The sequence below is a fragment of the Dermacentor variabilis genome, chromosome 11 (assembly GCF_050947875.1).
Source record: "Dermacentor variabilis isolate Ectoservices chromosome 11, ASM5094787v1, whole genome shotgun sequence".
Taxonomy (NCBI): Eukaryota; Metazoa; Arthropoda; class Arachnida; order Ixodida; family Ixodidae; genus Dermacentor; species Dermacentor variabilis.
The window spans coordinates 95,228,668-95,242,888 of NC_134578.1; the positions used below are offsets into that span (position 1 = coordinate 95,228,668).

The window sequence follows — 14,221 nt, forward strand, 5'->3', positions numbered from 1 at the left end:
AGCTAACTGAAGCAAACAAGCAAAACCTTTTTTTAACAGCTTGCAAATACATATTTCAACACAAAGCAGAAAAATGTAACCACCCATAATTCCAGCCAAGCCTTAGTTGGTATACAATAATTGAACAGAACTAAATAAATACCCAAATGACAGATGCACAAGCCTAATTTGTCTGGCTTTGTTCAAACTTCTCATACATGATTGCAGTGTCTTGTGTGATGCTTTGCTAAATAACAATTATAACAGCTTGACACTATTCATAGTGTTTTACCCTGTGCATTTCAATTTTTAGACACAGCAATGACTTTTGACTGCATGTAGGCAGCACGGCTGTAGCAAATAGCTGGCCGCCAGGGACGTAGCCAGTTCGGGGGAGCTTATGGGGCTTCAGCCCCTCCCCTCCCGAAATTTTTTCATGCTGTCATGTACTGCAGACTAAAACAACCCCGGCACTGGAAATCATTCTGGATTTTGTCTAGTATGGTCTTTTTCACACTCGGAAGGACAGACATTTCAGCACAAACATTGCGAACTCAGGCTGGATTTTGTGGCAGCGATCATGCACCTGGAGTCGCATAACGCCAGGAGCTCCACCAAGCACAAAGTTTCAAGGGCATTTTGATATCGAGCGGGCTTGTTGTGGCATCTTGCGGAGGCCGTGGAATCTGTGGAGTGCGTGGATTTCAATTCCGAAACTTTATGGGTATGAAGTTCTCATAAAATTTTGATGTGAAAGGTGCATTAATATTTCCAAAGTCGTGCTTTAGATTTTCAATTCCGGAACTTTGCACGTTTCATGTTGTTATAAACATTTCACGCCAAAGGTGCATTGAGTTTTCTAAATTTGTACATTGGACCATGCAATGAGCCGAGCCAAATCAACACACTATCAGACAAGTTGACAAGGCACACAGCAAGGTCCGATGAGACGAAGCATTGTGGTGGTTCATTTGTGCCGTCGTGTCACAGAAAAGAATATCAATTTTTTTCACCTACTTCAAAGCATCCATGTCAAAACACTAAAACCAGCAAAGGTAACTATGTTCTTATTTTTTTTGTAATTAAACTTTTGTTCCCGCGGACACATTGAGCCTCTTCAATTTTCTTGTCCTCACTACCTGAGGGCTGCCAGAGCCAGCAAGAGCGCATGCATTTTTTTCTTGCCGCGTGGATTTTCACCTGGCAGAATTTTAGACACTTTCCGGCTAGCATACGAGAAAAAGAAACAATAGTTGCTCGCCGCCATCACTGTGGGGACTCGACAGCTTGCAACGCACTCGATTGAGCGCAACCTCCCCTGCAAGTCTGTGCAAGTCTGTGACTAATTTCTGTGCAATTACTCGCAATACACGACTGGTGACAGCTGCTCCTGTGCAATACATTGGAATAAAGAATATAGTCATTTACATTTTTCCCTTGCCGTTGCAGTTGTACAAAAATGTAAACAAGGTTCTTGAATGACAAAGTTTCATTAAAATATTTGTCCTCAACTAGGTCATTTAATGGCCTTGACATTTTTCATATCAGCGGCATGCACTGCTTTGCTGGTTTCAAAATGATATATTTCTAAAGTTCATGTGATATTTTCTTTACTTATTTAATAAACAAAGAAATATGGAAGCATCGATATCGGTTATTTCGGGTACAATGTTTGGGACATGCGAGCACTATATCCTTTCATGAAAAAAATTCATATTTTACTTGTCTTCACAGTGCATAGCTTTCAAATTTGTTTGCAGCATATTTGTCAATGCAATGCAGTTATTATTCATGTATTTAATCCCTCGACAAATTCCATAACGAAGAGGCCGAGCTGCAATGTGAGCCCCCCACCCCCCGAACGAAATTTCTGGCTACGCCACTGCTGGCCGCCTCATTCCCATGACGGTGATCAAGCTCACTTCTGTATCGAGAGGCAAGGAAAAGCGCTCTATCTGCATGCATGGCAGCATCTCCGCTATATAAAAAAAATTTTGTGCCGGATCACTTCGAACGTGACAAGAATCTGTGAATGTGTCCGACTTCGTCACAACAATTCATCAGTCATGGATGTCATGTCGCTTCTGTTGTGACGGCCAGCTGTTACAGCAAGCCCCCTGACAACACATGATCAAATGTATAGAGCATGCAAAATTCATTACGATTGCTTCACTTCTCGTTCATTCTCGTGGTTCAATTTTGGCAGACACGAATGGCTGTACCAAAACGTGCGAGCACTAGACAAATGGCCTACGCTGCCGACAGCTCATTGTTTTGCCAGCATCGAAGTTCGGACTACTTGGCTGTGCACCTACGCAATGCAGGGGTGTAGTTCAGCAGTGCGGAGGTGGGGTGCGGCAACTCCGAACACAAGAACAGCACACGAAGACTGGCTGCCATATTTTTGGTGGGGTCTGAAGAAATAAGTTTTTGGCATTATGTTAAACGACAAAGCATGAGCTGCATCACCACCAAAAGCATTTGCTGTGCTACGAGTTGCTTGTACTAGCATGATTAGGGAGCTGTATTTGCATAGTGTGAAACGATTACTGTGTGCCATACCATTGGGAAGAAGAGATGAAAACGCTACATATCGTATACCAACATTTAGGTGTTTCTCTGAGGCCGAAAAAAGTATAGCTCGCAGCAATGCCTTGTGTCAAATATCTTATAGTAACAACGTCCATAGGATATTGACTGGATAAAACTGATCGGGTCTTCATAACCTTGTTTGTCCACAGAGCATTCTATATGGGACCCTTGTTTGTCCACAGAGCATTCTATATGGGACTCAAATGTTTGGATGTCATCTGTATGTTCAGCGGATACCCGTGAATGTTCTGTGCTGGACGTCTGCATTCATACATTATCCAGATGTCCGCTGGATATTAGTGGACCATTGAGACTTTTGAGCCCTGTTGCAGCAGGCCCAGTATATGGCCATAACAAATGAAAACGTAGATGCACACAAAGCCATTTTATTTTACTTGATAACGGCACATGCCACACTGACAAAAAATGTCGAAAGCAGCGTGATAAAGTGAAGAGACTTCACTGCTTGAAATGCCTTCATCCGAAAACACTGAAGAGCGAGAGCCCATAGGAGACACTGAAAGAAATAAAAAAAGCAGCACCTTGTCAAAAAACAACCTGCATTCAAACGGAGAAATGACAAACGAAAGTTTACGGCCATGTACTTGGAAGCACTGCAGCACAACATTATTTCATTAATCGCCAAAGCAACCTCTAGTGTTTGAATGTTGCTCTTTATGGCAAAATCGGTCCACCCAAACATATTTCTTTCATAACTAATAATACTTTTCGTTTTCTTAGCCATGACACGATTTAGAAAGTAATTAAGTACAACTACACATGACTATACCTAGCTTTGAGGCTGACCTAGGGGAATATTTACTACCTGTCGGGGCTAAAATAGCTTGGGCAATGCTCTTGTCGATAAAAACAGTGCAGAAAGGCCCTTGTGGTAGCGGAGAGGTTGCGAGTGACGTTGCAGTAGCATTGAACCATTGAGAAGTGAGGGCCAGAAATGCTGAAATCATTGGCCGCACTGGGCGACGCTATCATGAAAAGTGCCGGAAGGGGCAAGTGAATGCTTCGTCTGGCTCTGGCTTCAACTCGACTCAAGATTACGCAGCCTCCAGTACTAAACTCGCGGCAAGACAGTCTACATGATGCCACGCCATCTTGGCACGCCCTCTCTTTGCACACGTGGCAGATTGCCTCTGAAGCAGGGTGCATGGGCTGCATATGTACTCATTCGTGCTTACAGCCATGCGCACAGCCACAGCTGCACCAGAAAATGAGACGTGCACCAACTTAACCCCCATGACCGTATCAGCTGCGGGGGCAGAGTGGATGTGAAAGCAATGTGCGGCTGCGCTTAATTCGCACCGCTGATAGGAAGATAACGTCGACGTGGCATGAAATTGTATCATTTGTTGCAGACTCCCAAATTGGACAAAATGAATTGTATTCTCATCAAATTTGTTTTTTTTTTCAATGGCCTGATAAGTAGGAAAATTTTGTGGCCCCTTTTCATGTAAGATAAATCGATTGATGACTGTACTTATTTGCATAAAAGGTCGAATTTCAATGCAACGAAATTTCGATATAATGAAGCAAATTGCAGATTTTACCGACTTCGTTATAGAGTTTTAACTGTAATAGCTTTTCTACAGCTAGTTTTGGTTGAATTTAAACTGTGTTGGTGAGCTAGAACATCTCTGGCTGTTGTCGATATTGCCATTTGGCTCGAGGGAGCTGAGAGCTCTGCTTGGTTACTAAATTCTCAAGCTGGAGCGTCGGCCCTCACGTTCCCCTCAAGCCTGGCATGTCCCGGGCACCAGATCAACCTGTGGTTATGCGCAAGTCTTTGTCCCATTAACTTCAGAGTTGTAATGGGTTGCTGCATGCCTCCTGCGAGTACAACAAAATCTCTGACGGTTCTCCTCTATGTTCTTGGTATCTTATGGCTAAGGCTATGGTTGAAGCTTCAGTCTTTGTAGTCGAAGTTGTCTGTAGAGAAGCTCTTGTAAGCAGTTTCATGTTATCGACTGTTGTAACTACGTGGCTCAGTCTGTCATAGCTCGCTGCGTCAACATATCTTACGCTCGCGTCGGGCCCGATTTTTTTCCGGAGCCACTTCATTCTTTGCTTGCGTCTGTTTGCATGACAATTGTAGTTCGTTTTTGGGGATAGGTGCTACTGCAACCTTCAAATTTCATGGATTACATCTGCCAGCTCCTCATGGAGGTGCTGAGGGTAGGTTGGGAGCCCATTTCTGATCAGGAGTGCCCTACCAGCAGAGCTCTGGTTTAGTCTGTCCCTCTGAGCGATCAGGACTGCTGCGCTCAACTCGTCACAAGTGTTGGGTATGCCCAGAGCCAAAAGTCGCGCTGTCGATGTTCCTAGGGGCAGGCCAAGTGCTGTTTTATAGGTGCTCCTAATGAGGGAGTCCACCCTGCCCTGCTCTCCCCTGTCCAGCATGTGGGATGGTAGTCCGTACTTTGCCCTGGTCATTACGAGTGGTTGTATGTCCTGAATGGTATCTTTTTCCCTTATACCTTTTCTCGCACGCAAAAGATGTGGAACTGCCCATAAATTCTTCAAAGGTGGGGAGGCCGCAGACCTCCGAAAAATTCAAACACGTGGTTATCCAAATTTATTAAGGCTAAAAAGAAAATTTATCAGATGCTATACCAGATACTTGCCTGTAGTGTGGCAATAGACCGACATTACACGTCTCGTAAGGATGCACTAAAAAACTAGAAAACCTAGCATACTTCTTAGGGAATAAGATAAATTCTAACACAAAACAGCGGGAGCCACAACTTGCCAGCTTGGACCCAGAGGTGCAACTAGCGCTTCTGGATCAAATCTGGTTGGCGGCTAAGGCCAGTGGGCTTCAGACATAGGGCCCCACCCATAATGCTTCCCCCTCCCCCCATCTTTAAGTTTTCTTCTTCTTCAACTAGGTGTTGGGACATGATGCAGAAGGTAGTCGCATGGGAGAAGGTCATTGCAACATTTTGACGCTTGTTCCGGCTTGCTTGATTGCCTGTTATGCTGCTACTTGTTCTGCTGGCCATTGTAGCAGCGCAGCAAATGACCGAACCGGAGTGACTGTCAAAATGTCACAATCATGACGTCGCAGCACAGTAGAAATGAAACCACAACTGGCTGTACTAAAGCCAACATATTAAATTATTAGGGGCACTCTGAGGCTTCGCAATATTTTTTTCTTGAGTTCAGACGCCCTGGACCCTCACTTGACACAAGAATGTAGAGTCAAAAGTAGCATGGTCAGTACTCCTTTAAGGGCAGTGTTTCTCTTCTGGAAGTAAGCTCTTGAACTGCAATGCTGATGTTTAGTACGATGTCACATATTTCAAGGTACCTGTATTAAACCACAGTTTGAGAGCACTTACGCTAGGAAAAATCTGTCCTCATTGGGTAGTCATTTGTCCCCTTAGAATGCAGTGTAATTGCAGTGCAATGAAACGCTTACAGATGATTTATTACCTTGTCCTGAGCAGACACTGTTCAAAACTCAAGATCTCATGAGGGCATAGTGTAGGAACTTAAACTCATCCTTTGTTTTTGTGTTTGCTGGCTTAACGCATACCAAAACACTGGTACTGGTAAGACTGGCAATTCTAGTATTCTGAAAGTTCATTTGCTGACCCAGTTTAATGCACCTTCTTAATGTCTCTTCAACATCTGTTTGCTGTGGAGATTGCAGGGGGTCACTGATCGGCTTATAGTGAAGTGTTCTTTTGTTTAGAATAGCAGCGAACTCGGTGAGTTAGCTCACTTTGCAAAAGGTGTGCGTAACAAAGCACAAGGCTCAGAAGAAACGTGTCCTTGTCTTTCTCCCTCTCCTTGACCCTCATTACACATTTTTCCGAAATGTCTTCTTGTGTTGGGGTAAACAATTGTCTGGGTAAGTATTTGTTGTAGTTGTTGTGCACTTGATGTCACAAGTTTGTGCAAGGGGTGTGATACCAATCTGGCTTTGCAGTTTTATGCAGGAACTTTCCAGTTATTGAAAGGGGAACATCTACTGAGTACACTTTTTTTCTCTCTGTGTTCCTCAGGACTGTGGATGAACAGGTGGTCCATGCCATGGACAAGCTGGTGGTTCTCTTTGGCTCGGAGATTCTCAAGATCATCCCCGGCAGAGTGTCTACTGAAGTTGATGCCAGGTGAGAAAACTGCTTTCTTTAAACCATCAAGTGGCTACAGTGTGTTACAAAAGGGGCCGGAGTTGCTACATTGAATGTATCTAGCATATACAGACTTAATAAAACAGACTTGCACACTTCATGAAATACTAGTGTAGTGTATACAGATGAGGATAATAGCAGGCAAATGAATGCATAGATGTGTTCAACATCAACAGGACTTTGTTAGAACTTGGCACCGTGTCTGTGTGTCAATGTGCCTTCTGTTGTCCTCTTCTGTAGGCACTATACTGGTATTCCAAGTTGGCAAACCAACAAGCCTCATTGCAACACTACACTCCTCAAAAATGAGTTATGATTGACTGGCCATAAATATGTCAGTCGCATAATTTTATTCTGAGGCCCATAGACTTCAGAGAAATATACTCAAGGTAATAGGATGGTGCTTTGTATGTCTTAAATCAGTTCTCATTATACGTTTATTAAATATCTGGTTATTGTGCAGCAAGACAAGTTTAATTTTTTTTCAAATAAAAATAAATGTAATCTGGTTACCAGGTAAAAGGACATGAACAAGTTAATTGTCGACTGCAGATCAGACTATTTTGATACGCCCTAATGCGAAATTTGAGTGCAGCTCGATAGGTGTTTTCATTTCGCAATACATATATTGAAGACTTGAGACCGAAATCACCACACCAACTGGTAGTGGGACAGTGTTGTCAGCACCTTCGCAGAGGGAGGGGCAGTATTGCAACACTGGCATGATGAGCGGCATCGGAGCCGGCTGCTGACGACGACTAATGCGCAAGCAATAGCACGAGCGCATTCCCGCGGTTACGCCGAGGGACACCGATGCTCGACCCAGAAAAAGCGGCCAAGAGCTGCGCTCTAAAAATGGCCAAGTGTCTCAACCAGGGGGGTGTTGGCCCAACCCCGAACCGAAAACCGTACCAGAACCGGAATTACAGCCAGAACTGAATCCGAACAGATACTCTTAGAATGTGCCTGAACCTGAAGTGACCCCAAACCAACAAAAGTAATGGTCAGCTGTTCGGCGCTAAACGGTTCAATCACATAGGGTGCAAGCGGGCGCTCATGATTCTTCGAAATAATGGCTTATCAGTCGTTGCACTTAGTAAGAACATTGTTACAACTCACTAGTTGCATTATGTGCTAGAATTGGGAGTAGACGATGGGTATGGGCTGGTAACTATACGGCCACCTTGGTAGACACTTGCACTTAGGAACTTCGCCGTGCCAGTTGTGTTCCACGGCTGAAGCGATGTTTCAGGGGCACTGCAGAATCGCCGTTTCTGCTGAAGCTCCCACTTCGGCCATTAGGCTAGCTATTACTAGATACACTGCAAATGCAGACATCGGCCACTTTTACTCGGGCACAACAACCCAAATTGAAAAAAAAAATACCTTGAAATTCATGATGTCGTACTGATGTGTAGGGGTGTGCAAATATTTGAAACTTTCGAATAACGAATTGAGTAGTGTCCTATTCGATTTGGTATTTGAATCAAATAGTCACTATTCGTAAATGCAAGTATGTTTAGAATACTTTTCAAATATTTCAGTTTCAACTGCACCCAAATAAACATAAAATTGGAACGAAAGTACAGTAAGCTTTCACCCCCGCAGTTATAACAAGGACTTAATGAGAATGTGTGTAGTGGAGCAGGCTACGTCATTTAGCTAGCCTTACTTTACAGGCTGTACAGTGGTCATTCGCACTCATTGCAGAGCCCTGTCCACGCGAAGAAACTTGTTGGCTTCTAATGCTCAATTTGTGCTTTTAATAAGCAACGCTTCATAAAGTATTGTGCAATGACAGAATTTTGATAACTTCAAATATACTGAGGTGTGAACCTCGTTTTATATTATAATGGCTATTTATTATTTGAGAAGTATTCAATATTCAATTCGCTTTTGGCACTGTTTAATTCGTAACTGATTTGGTTTCAAAAATCTTTTCGCACACCCCTACTGACCTACCAGCTCTGGGGTGTTGACGCAAAATTTATAAACTGGGACTTTGACCTTCATTTTCTCTTCTAATAATTAAAACATAACTGTCAAATCAATGAAAGTAGTTTTGAGAGGATATTTTATCAGTCTAAATGGATTTACTGTATCTCTTTAGGGTCCCATTGAAGAACCGCTGGTGGTCAAAATTTATCTGAAGTCCTCCACTACGGCGTCTTGCACCGTACTGCTTTCTTATGTTAAACAATGTTGGTCGCTCTGTCAACCAGTCGGCCTTGTTGGAAGTCCCTGTGCATGCATCATGCGTTATAGTGGCAGTTATAAGGCTCATTACATCCATAAATTAATAATTAAGGCATGTTGGCCATCATCTGATATGTCCACTGGGGAACGAAGGCCTTTCCCAGCGATCTTCAATTTCCCCAGTATTCTGTCGGCCAACGTTTCTAATTTTATTGCATCATTTGCCTCTTAGGCCATCCTCGACGGCACTTTTCTTCACTTCGCACTGATTCTGTAACTGTAATAGTCCACATGTTCTTTGCCCTAAGCATTAAATGGGCTGCCCAAATTTTGCTTAATTGTTACTATGTGGTATATTGGCTACCCCTGTTTGCTTTCTGATCCACGTCACTGTCTTCCTGTCTCTTAATGTTGTGCCTGTCATTTTTCATTCCATTACTCGTAGCATAATCCCAAACTTCTCAAGCTTATTTACTAAGATCCAAGTTTCTGCCCCTTATGTCAGTACTAGTAGAATGCAGTGATAGTAGTTTTCTTTTCAAGGGTAGTGGTAGTTGGCAAGCCATGATTTCACTTCACTTTGTTACCCCTGCAAAGGGTATTTATTACATATGGGGTGGATAAGGATGGCTTGGTAAAGCCTGTGTATGTGGCAGGCAACAGGCATTATAACTTTTTTTGTAAATGTCCTTGATCAGGGTCTCTCAAAACAAATTCGCCTAGATAAACATAATCTTGTACAGAGTTTAGAGGCTGACGGCTACCCACGAATTCTCATTCTCGTGCCAGGCTGTTAAACATTACTTTTGTTTTCTGCATAGTTATCGTGAAACAAACTTTTATACTTCAATGGCAAAAGTCCTAAGCATAAAGTCTGCTAAAGATATGTTGACTGTGACCAAGCTTGGGTCTGTTTGAGTCTAACCACCACCTAGCATGTATTGAGTGGAAACGTTTCCGTTTTCTCAAGGGCAGAGACATGCAAAAGATGCAGTGTATTTTCTTTACTCATGTGTGCATGTGCGAGTTGCAACAGGGAAATTTGGGCACTGCGCCTAGGTACTACAGACATGGACACGTTTTTGCCCATTTGTCCCTAGTCAAGCTACACTATGTGACCATAGATAAATACTCCGGAATAAGCTTTCCTACGATACGTCTTTCGTGGTGTACCGATCACAGCACTGAGTTTGTGATTTGGAAGTCTGTAGTTCAAACGTGTTCTAACTGCTTAAAAAAAATCTTCATTACTATATAATTTCCCCCTTTCACTTCTGCAGTAGCTGTTTTTTACCTATGCTTTACAGCCAGGTGTAACACGGAGGGTTCCTGCCAAAGGGAGCAAGGCAATCCAGTGTGCTGGTGGGGGCTTAGGTAGATGCCACCTTCACGGCTGCAGACTGATGAATAATGACATGCGTTAATGTGAATTTGTTGTGTTGTATGCTTACTGACCATGCTGTCTGGATTGGTTGCTGATTCCTTTTGAACGGAAGTTAAGTGCCAGTTCTCGTGTAGTGCACATTGCCCTCAGCTAGAGACCAATTGGACCAAAGCATGTGCTCCTTTGTAGTACCTATGCGCAGTCCCCAAATTTCTAACTCTCGCATGTGTACAAGCGTAGGGCATAGGTGGTGCAGCTCTCGCTTGTCTGCGTCATTGACGAAAAGGAAATACGCAAGTGAAACGCATTGTTGATAGTGGCCAAAATCAACACCTTGTAATCTGTTTCACTTTGTGCCAGGAGGAGCCTTGTTAAGGTATGGTTTGTAAAACAGTGTTGGCAACTGGCGGGCTACCAAGAGGGGTCGTTTCCATCACTTATGAGGCATCACTGATGTCTACTCTCTCATGCCAAACACTAAATTGAAACGATAGATTTGTGCGATTTCCTGATGTGATTGACTATGCTCTTCATGCCATGCTTGTTCACTTATAGCAGGTTTTGTTTAGCGGCTCTTTTGAAACTGGATAGTCCTCACTTAGCTCTCTGCAATAGCCATGTGGTTGCAATTTCTTCTGGTGCAGGCTGTCATTCAACAAGGAGGCATCCATTGCCAAAGCTTTGCACCTCATCGCCCTGTACAAAGAGCACGGCATCGACAAGAAGCGCATCCTCATCAAGCTGGCCTCCACCTGGGAAGGAATTCAGGCTGCCAAGTGAGCTGCTTCTTCGCCACTTGCACGAGGGCTTGAATTATGAGAGAAAAAAAAATAATTGTCATCCATTTGAAAGTAGCCCGAAGCTATGAAGGAAAGACGTACAGGTTCCCCAGGTAGAAAGCTTGCTGTTAAAGAAAAACTTGTCTTAACTCGGGTACCGCACAGTGCACCACCACCTTTCCGCAGTAGTCGTTCTGCCACTTGACTGAATCGGGAGGCTAGCAGACATGAGGGCTTACAGTTAGTTACCACAGAATAAGCTGAAGCTGATGCATAACCCTTCAGTGCTCCATTGAATAACTGCAACAGCTTGTTGCATGTCCTCTCTGGCGAGATTACTACTTTCTAAAATTATGCTATCAATGCTAATCCATCATCGCTGTTGTCCTGTGCAGAGCATTAAGTAGCAATTGGCACTGACAACCACCACTTCGATTTTTGACATGGCTAAGCAGTTGCAAGCTAGGTATCAGGACATCATTGTAGCCATCACAGCCCTTTGTAAAATCTCATTCGAAGCTGTGGAAATGAAAATAAAGCTATTATGAATTTGCCTGCTTGTAAGGGCATAAAGTGACATTGGTGCACAGCAGTGTTAAATTGAAGACCAGTCTTGAGCATTACTTATGTAAACGTTTGTTCAGTTGTATGGCCACTTTTGCTAAGGGTACATTGCAATGGAGCTGCTGAACATAGTCTTTGACTTGGAACTGCTGGGCATGCCTTTTTTTTTTCTCTGCTGTAGGACCGAGTTAGTCACTTCGGAAAAGTCCTCAGTGGTATTATCAATCCTTGTTGCTTTTATTTCTAGGCAGCAGCAGCATTGTGGCTCTGCTCCGATGCCTTTGGTACATGTTTTTTGCTTGCTCGATGGAAGCAATGGTATCTCTGTACCATCTGAATGTGGTGGTGGCACAGGTGACGCTGAGGGAAAGAGTGCTTTGGAAGAACAGCATAAGAATGCATGATTTAGTGTTGCTCTCTCTTTGAGAGAACATTGAACTTTAGTGGAGTTTCATTGGTACTTCATAGAACTAGATATAACAGCAAGATTGGGTACACGTATTCACCACCGAGGTCTCTATAGTTTGTGTATTATTTCACATTTCTTTAGTGTGCCTTGCTTTGTTTCTTTTTTTTTTTTCTTGAGCAACTTTGGACTTTGTTATAAAAACCGGCTTCTGTGCTTGCAAGAGAAACAATAGAATTAGGGACGGGGCATCTTCTTGAATGATCACTTTCGGCGATACTATCGCTTTCAGATGATTTAGTGCTCAATAAACCAGTAGGCGTGGACTGAAAGTGATATAGCCGAAAGCAACCGTCCGGGAATGCGCGTCCATATCTACAACAGCACCTTTATACACGGTCGTCCTGTTCCAATTTGAACACGGCTCCGGGCAGCTGGCGCTCTACGCAGCGCCGCTTGTGGGCGCCTGGGTAATTAACGCACAGGCACAGTGGCAGCCATAGGCGTGACCTCAGCCGTGTCGTCTGCTACAGGGCGCCAGCACCATCGGGTTGCGCTCGCCGTGCAGTGAAGGTTGCATTCTCATCGTCGGCCGTGGTTGCTGTTTATACGCGCCAACTGCTTCCTTGCAGTGTCCACAGAAATGGCTTGACAAACATTTTACGCCTTTACTCTACATTTGAAACAACACAGTGTTATCAGTTCGTTGAGAAAGCAGCATGGTGACTACTTTTTGCCTCTTTAGCGATGAGTCGCCACTGAAGTGCTGCATGCTGTTTGATACTTGCCGTAAAATTGGCTCCAAAACCTATACACTCAGGCCGCCCTGCTGTCTCCAGTGTCTTTTCCCGACTAATTCGGCGCTGTTAAGCTAGCTGTGTGATATCAGTCGCCCTATCATAACTGTAAGCGCTTCATCATTTGTGTGATCAACTAAACATGGAGTCATTAGGGGGATGAAGCTACCGTCTGGTTTTATCATTGCGCAACAGCAAAGATTTGTCTCCAATGTAAGCAAAAATTAACGTAGAGCCTACCAATAGTGCATCCGTACCCGCTGTGCGGTGTCGGGACAATAAATCCGATTATTTTCTTTAAATAGCTTTGATTTAGTAGTGGTTTAGTCACATTGTTCTTTTTCTCTTCCACACACAGAGTTCTGGAGTCTCAACATGGTATTCACTGCAACATGACCCTGCTGTTCAACTTCACGCAGGTGGGTGGCAGAGAAGTTTGCTGTGTCACTATTGCTGAAATGTGACTGGCTTCTGCACCCTGTTCTGTTAACTTCCACACAGCCTCCATTAAGCTCGTTTGCTTTTCTTCTTTTTCAAAAACCGTAATAATTGAGACACTTTTCATTGCAACAGTTGAATAAGAGCATGTGGTATGATCAAAAAGTGTTTTGTGGTGCAAAGGCATCTGACGCCATCTAGCGCCACGACCTGTTCTCGTGACATGTGGGAACTACAATGAAACTTGGTGCTTATCCCTTTCTGGCACTGTGTGCATAAGTGCTCACCAACATAATGCATCAAAAGCAAAAACACAGATGAAAACGTTTAAGACAGGCCGTATACATTGGTGGTGGAACTGGACTTGTGCTGTAAGCTTCACTAATAGAGTAGGCTTCCGTTAATTCGATTTTTTTTTTGTTAATTTGATCTCGACCAAAGGTCCCGGCCAGTGCCCACAAATTTCCAGCGACCAAACCTTCGCGATTTCGATCCTGAAATTAGCCTTCGTCGGATAATTAGAACTTGGCTGGACATCATGCATTTGCCCGACTTCGATGGTGACTACAGTGGTGACGCCAATAGCGCTTACGCGCCGTGGTTGCTCAGTGGCTATGGTGTTGGGCTGCTGAGCACGAGGTTGCGGGATCGAATCCCGGCCACGGCGGCCGCATTTCGATGGGGGCGAAATGCGAAAACACCCGTGTACGTAGATTTAGGTGCACATTAAAGAACCCCAGGTGGTCGAAATTTCCGGAGTCCCCACTATGGCGAGCCTCATAATCGGAAAGTGGTTTTGGCACGTAAAACACCACAATTTTTTTTTTCCAATAGCGCTTAAGGTTCAGCAAATGTATTGAACATGCGTTATCTCTCACTGAAAACAGCTATTTTCCGTCTGCCTCTGGAAGATTTGAAAGTGAAAATGGTAG

General features: G+C 43.8%; 1 protein-coding gene across 1 annotated transcript in view; it reads left to right on the plus strand.

Moving 5' to 3' along the window:
• The window catches only part of Taldo (transaldolase), a 38,920-nt gene that overhangs the window by 13,072 nt on the left and 11,627 nt on the right, over positions 1-14,221 (plus strand). The window contains exons 3-5 of the mRNA XM_075674568.1: positions 6,597-6,704; positions 10,950-11,081; positions 13,210-13,270. Coding sequence (XP_075530683.1) covers positions 6,597-6,704; positions 10,950-11,081; positions 13,210-13,270 — 301 coding nt within the window. The remainder of the gene's footprint in view (positions 1-6,596; positions 6,705-10,949; positions 11,082-13,209; positions 13,271-14,221) is intronic.